General features: G+C 35.2%; 1 protein-coding gene across 1 annotated transcript in view; it reads left to right on the top strand.

Moving 5' to 3' along the window:
* The window catches only part of LOC107702022 (nidogen-1-like), a 42,893-nt gene that overhangs the window by 4,667 nt on the left and 31,623 nt on the right, over positions 1–6,603 (top strand). Inside the window, exons 2-3 of the mRNA XM_016504232.1 lie at positions 4,550–4,846; positions 5,936–6,168. Coding sequence (XP_016359718.1) covers positions 4,550–4,846; positions 5,936–6,168 — 530 coding nt within the window. The remainder of the gene's footprint in view (positions 1–4,549; positions 4,847–5,935; positions 6,169–6,603) is intronic.

Below are 6,603 nucleotides of genomic sequence, written 5' to 3'. Positions count from 1 at the left end.
CCTCATTTGTAAGTCGCTTTGGATAAAAGCGTCTGCTAAATGACTAAATAAATAAAATAAATAAATAAATAATAAGCATATTTCCAGTACGCGCCTCAGGCAAGCGGGCTGTGCGACCTGCGTCATCAACCCGGAACTAAAGTTAGATTCAGTTCGATTTGTGAACCGGCTCAACCGGTTACTTTCTGAGATTCGTTCAAGAACCTAACATCACTACTGACTGGTTGCTGTAACATTTATTTCTGTTGTGTGATAGGATGTTAGATTAATCCCTATTGACTAAAAATTTCCAGAGCTTATCATCATTATTTAAATGTATCATAATCTAGATATGATATAATTTATCGCCCGACGCTAATTTAGGCTATTTATAGAATGTGCTTGGCGGGCGACTCAGAGACTCCATGCGGGCTACCAGTTGGTGACCACTGCTATATTATCACCAAATATTGGATTCAGTGTTTTTAGGGGCCAATCACCAAAGCACCTATTGTATCCGTTAGTCTTCTTTTTCTGCTCTAGAGTCTATGACTTCCCATAGAACTGTATGGTAAAAAGTTATGAAATTTGGTACGCAGATAGAGGACAGTCTGAATATTAACCACACCAAATTTGGAGTCTCTACCTCAATCTCTCTAGCGCCACCAACTGTCCAAAGTTGCACTCACGTTTATGCTAATAACTTTTGAACCCTATAGGGCTAGAAACGAAATAATTTTTCTGCTTTGAAACGATGCATATTGTGCTATAAAAATAAATTTGACTTGACTTTTTCAGTTGAGAAGTCTTAGGGAATTGTGTTGGTAGCGTGCAGAGCTTTACCACTCTATAGGGTTTAATTTCCGTTTCGTCTTGTTTTGGGGATTTTCTCACAGGAATTCGAGCGATGCATCAGACTCGATCTGTTTCTTCTTTACCTCCTTGTTTGTTTCCCGTACCCCTGCCGTCCGGGTCGAGGTTGTGTCTCTCCTCCAGGTGGCTTTGATTTCTCCTGGCCTCCCCTGAGGAGATGCATGTGGAGGAGCAGCTTGAAGGGCTGGATTAGTGGGTCAGCGCTCGGATCTACGGCGTGACTCTGATTCTGTGCTCAATCTTCCATAAAGCCAAGCGTTATCATTGTTAATTTCTGTATGTGAGACAAGCTGAAGTTTAGAAGTGGATCTCAACCTTTATGACTCTAAAACCCTCCATTATTCACATCAATATTGAAAAGCCAACACTTCTAGTTTCTTTTAATTCATTAAATTTCTCGATTCCAGAAATTTTAAGAGCTGAATGTTCTTCAAGCATCCTGGTCTTTTTAATTTGCAATGTTTTTGTCCTGCAACAAGCAAGAATATCCAAAGTTTTTTATTGCAATATGCAAGAAGATGCAGAGTTTTTTTTTTATTGCAGTATGCAAGAATATGTAGTTTATTATTGCAGTATGGAAGAATATGCAAAGTTTTTGGAATGAATGTTTTTCAAGGATCCCGGCCTTTTCCATCTGCATTACTTCAAGTCCTTTGTGATTTACTGGATAAGGATAAAGGATAAGGATCTTTTATGCATGACTTTTCCAGTCATTTGTGATTTACTGGATAAGGATAAAGGATAATGGTCTTTAAAAATATTTTTGCTCTCAGTTTCTACACTGAATAACATTTGGTGTAGAAACCATTTTTTGCTAGTACATTCAACAAATAATTGCAAAGAAACTGCATATGACACATTGAATTAAACTTATTTAATTTTGAAGTAGAAACACTGAAATTGTGTTTTCATGTAAAATGTACTTCAGTCATTTTTGTTTTATTTACAACTTAAAAAAATACATTTTTACAGTGCACAAGATGACGAGTTAAATGTATATTCATTATAAAAATGGATGCTGTTTTAAGATTTTATTAATTTCAATGACTTTTTCAGGTCTAGAAATCACGTTTTAAAAATGACTTTTCATCATATATCCAGATTTTCTATGATGGTTCTTCAAAGAGAAAAACAGTTGTTGAGGGGGTGTTTAAAAAACAGAAATATCTTGATTTTTAGCTTATTTTAATGCTTGTTTTGTCTTATTTCAAATCATAGGGAAGTTTGGCCGCCTGGATGAGAACCACTGGCTTAGAAGTTTTTTCAAACTATGAACTTTAGTAATAGTGATGCTTGACTTGTGCAAATGCCACTAAATAATAGCAGAAGTTTGAGGAGAATCTGTTGTGTAATTTGAGACTTATTTTGAGATTATTTTGACCCCTAAACAGAGACTTCTTCCATCAGATCACTTGCCGAAACTGCAAATGACCCAAGAAAAGTGTGTTAATCCTTTAAACGTTTGTTTCAGGTGTCAGAGATTCTACGCGTCTCCATCAAGCTTGAGTCAATACCTGCTGTTTGCTGCTCTTACAGATCCATCCAACTGCTTCTATCACTCATGCATGCATCTCTTTAGGACAAAAGCACAGTTATCGGGGTTTCAGGGTTTTTCTTTGAACTTTTGGCACTTGAATGGTTTTGAAGAACATTACTTAGAACATTAAAGCCTGTTGTTGCTACAGGAAATGCATTGGATTGAAATGGTTCCAAAAGACTAATCTTGTGTTTTAATTGCTGTATTTCCAGACTCATGCATGTCAGGTTAGGGGTTCAACAACCAGCAGACGTCAAACACAGATTGTGGGGGTTTGATTTTGTCACTTTGGTGTGAAGAACGTCCTCCGTTATTTGAGGTTCAAGATCCTGAGAAGCCAGTCTGGATTTTCTAACAGAACTAATGTTTAGATTTTAACCCAAGCAGTAAGGAATTGGAGGAGACCTTCTTCTCACATGCTTTGCGGCTCCCCTGCGGTTTTACTTTAAAGTTGCCAGAAACTCGTTAAAGAAAAGCTTTACACACACAAACACACTGAGTTTAAATGTCACAACACCTTTTGAAGTGTGAAGGCATTCGACTGTAACAAGCACCATCACCTTTAGGAAAGAAAGATCACAGAAAATCATCGCTGTTTGTTTTAGGCGTCAGGTCTGATGATGTTGTGTCTGTTCCTGCAGAAAAACATCTAATAATGTGCAGTTTTTCAGAACAGACAGTGATTTTTACTTGGATTTCATGCAATTTAAGATTTAATGAGTGATTCTCGCTCGAATTAATTATTACTAAACAAAGCAAAATTTATGCTTGCTATTAAAAACATTTTTAAGAAGAACACATCAGTTTTTACAGTGGTTTAAAAGCAGGGCTGTTTTTATGCTTTATTGATCCCTTCATTGATTTCTGCTGGAAACTGCTTTTGTGCAGTTTTATTGCAATATGCAAGAATATGCTAATTTTTTAATTGCAATATGCAAGAATATGCAACATTTTTTTATTGCAATATGCAAGAATATGCAACTTTTTATTGCGATATGCAGGAATATGCCACGTCTTTATTGCAATATGAAAGAATATGCAACTTTTTTATTGCAATATGCAAGAATATGCATTTTTTTTGCATATTATTATTTTTTTATTGTAATATGCAAAAGAATATGCAACATTTTTATTGCAATATGCAAGAATATGCAACATTTTTATTGCAATATGTAAGAATATGCAACTTTTTTATTGCAATATGCAAGAATATGCAGTGTTTTTGTCTTGCAATATGCAAGAATATGCACAAGAATATACAACTTTTTATTGCGATATGCAGGAATATGCCACGTCTTTATTGCAATATGAAAGAATATGCAACTTTTTTATTGCAATATGCAAGAATATGCATTTTTTATTGCAATATGCAAAAGAATATGCAACTTTTATATTGCAATATGCAAGAATATGCAGTGTTTTTGTCTTGCAATATGCAAGAATATGCACAAAAATATGCAACTTTTTATTGCGATATGCAGGAATATGCCACGTCTTTATTGCAATATGAAAGAATATGCAACTTTTTTATTGCAATATGCAAGAATATGCATTTTGTTGCATATTATTTTTTTTTTTTATTGCAATATGCAAAAGAATATGCAACATTTTTATTGGAATATGCAAGAATATGCAACATTTTTATTGCAATATGTAAGAATATGCAACTTTTTTATTGCAATATGCAAGAATATGCAGTGTTTTTGTCTTGTAATATGCAAGAATATGCACAAGAATATGCAACATTTTTATTGCAATATGCAAGAATAGGCAACTTTGTAATTTGCAGTATGCAAAAATTAGCAAAAAATGTTTATTGCAAAATGCAAGAATATGCAATGTTTTTTTCTTGCATTATGCAAGAATATGTAACGTTTTTTTATTGCAATATTCAAAAATATATTACATTTTTGTGCAATACACAAGAAAAGAAGTTCTCTAGAAGCTCTCTACATATGCATGTCTGTAGAATTTTTCACCTTTTCTACCGCTCCTCAACAAGCCACATGATATGAATTGTTATTCCTTCAAGTTATGCACATAAGTGTAATACATTAGCACTCAGTGTTTCTCTCCTAGCCACTGTCATAAGAAGCACAACACGGATCCATACTGGTTTAGGTCTGTACTTATTTGTGTTTCATGTGACACCCTCTGCAGGTCAACACCAATGGCTTCATCTCGCTGACTAACCCGACCGATGAGTCTGAGTACCTGGGGAAGATGCCGGCCAGTTTTGGTATGATTGCAGCCTTCCTGGGAGATCTGGACACCACCGATGGGGCCGGTTATGTCTATTTCCGCCAGGATAAAAGCCCTGATGTGCTCCAGAGAGCCGCAGAGCACATCGGCCAAGCGTTTCCTTCTGACGACGAGATCGAACCCACTCGCGCCATCATCGTCACCTGGGAGAATGTGGCGCCTCAAGGTGAACGAGGAACAGGAGGTGAATATGCGGTACGTCCCTCAACTCTGAATGTTATTAATGTTATTAAGTTATTAAGCCGGCACAAAAGTGTCTACAAGTCAAGTCACCTTTATTTAAGTTTTTATTGCAGTCTGCAAGAATATGCAGAGCTATTGTTTTGCAATATGCAAGAATATACAAAGTATGCTGGTTTTTATTGCAATATGCATGAATATGCAAAGTTATTGTCTTGAGATATGCAAATATGTTGGTTTTTATTGCAAAATGCATGAATAGGCAAAGTTTTCTGCAATATGCAAGAATATGCTATTTTTATTGCAGTTTACAAGAAAATGTAAAGTCATTGTCTTGCAAAATGCAATAATATGCAATTATTGTCTTGAAATATGCAATAATATGCAGTTATTGTCTTGAAATATGCAAGAATATGCAGTTTTTGTATTGCAATATGCATGAATATGCAGAGTTATTGTCTTGAAACATGCAAGGATATTCAAGGATATGCAAAGTTTTTTTTGTTCCTGCAGTATGGAAGAATATGCAGAGTTATTGTTTTGCAGTATGCAAGAATATACAAAGTTATTGTTTTGCAATAAACAAGAATATACAAATTATGCAGGTTTTTATTGCAAAATGCATGAATATGCAAACTTATTGTCTTGAAATATGCAAGAGTAGGCAAGGTTTTCTGCAATATGCAAGAATATGCAGATTTTTATTGCAATATGCAAGAATTTGTAAAGTTATTGTCTTGTAATATGCAAATATATGCAAAGTTTTTTTTTCCTGCAGTATAGAAGAATATGCAAGTTTTTTTATTGCAGTATGCAAGAATATGCACAAAAAAAAATCTTGCAATATGCAAGAATATGCATTATTATAAGGCACATTTACTTCTATGGCACTTTATACAGTACAGATTGTTTCAAAGCAGCTTCACCGTGATAATCAGGAACATAGTTTTAATGTTGCAAATTTCTTCAGCTATGCAGATTCAGTTCTAATCTGTAAAGCAGCACTAAAAAGACAATAGTGTCATTATCCAGCTCTTAAACATGACAGATAATTAACATTGCTTTTCCTTCCTGAAATGCAAGCTTGTTATAAATCTGTTGCAGAGAAATACTTTCCAGCTGGTTGTAGCAAACATGGAGTCTGCGTCTTACACCATCCTGCTGTATCCAGAGGAGAGCATGCAGTTCGGCTCCACTCTCATTGATGATGAAGATCAGCTGGTTGAGGTCGGCTTCAATGAAGGGAAGGTCCCGGGATGGTTCGGGTGGGCGACCACTCAGGGATCTTACTATCGCATCTCTGAAGACAGCGAGGAGTCAATAAGCGCTCTCGCACAGTAAGTGCCTACTTCTAAACGTAGTTATTGGTGCATTATTAATCTGGGCTCCCTCAATTTTCATGAGAGCCAGTTAATCATAAAAGCAGTGGTTTTGTTCGAAAAGTAAAATAAAATAAAAATATATATGTGACCCTGGAGCACAAAACCAGTCATAAGGGTCAATTTTTGGAAATTGAGATTTATGCATCATCTGAAATCAGCTGAATAAATAAGCTTTCCATTGATGTATGGTTTGTTAGGATAGCACAATATTTGGTCGAGATACAACTATTTGAAAATCTGGAATCTGAGGGTGCAAAAAAATCTAAATATTGAGAAAATCATCTTTAAAGTTGTTCAAATGAAGTTCTTAGCAATGCATATTACTAATCAAAAATTAAGTTTTGATATATTTACGGTAGGACATTTACAAAATATCTTCATGGAACATGA

The sequence above is a fragment of the Sinocyclocheilus anshuiensis genome, unplaced genomic scaffold (genome assembly GCF_001515605.1).
Source record: "Sinocyclocheilus anshuiensis isolate Anshui unplaced genomic scaffold, SAMN03320099.WGS_v1.1 scaffold21, whole genome shotgun sequence".
Lineage (NCBI taxonomy): Eukaryota > Metazoa > Chordata > Actinopteri > Cypriniformes > Cyprinidae > Sinocyclocheilus > Sinocyclocheilus anshuiensis.
Note: the sequence above shows the minus strand (reverse complement) of the source record. Positions and strands in the feature narration are given on the sequence as shown.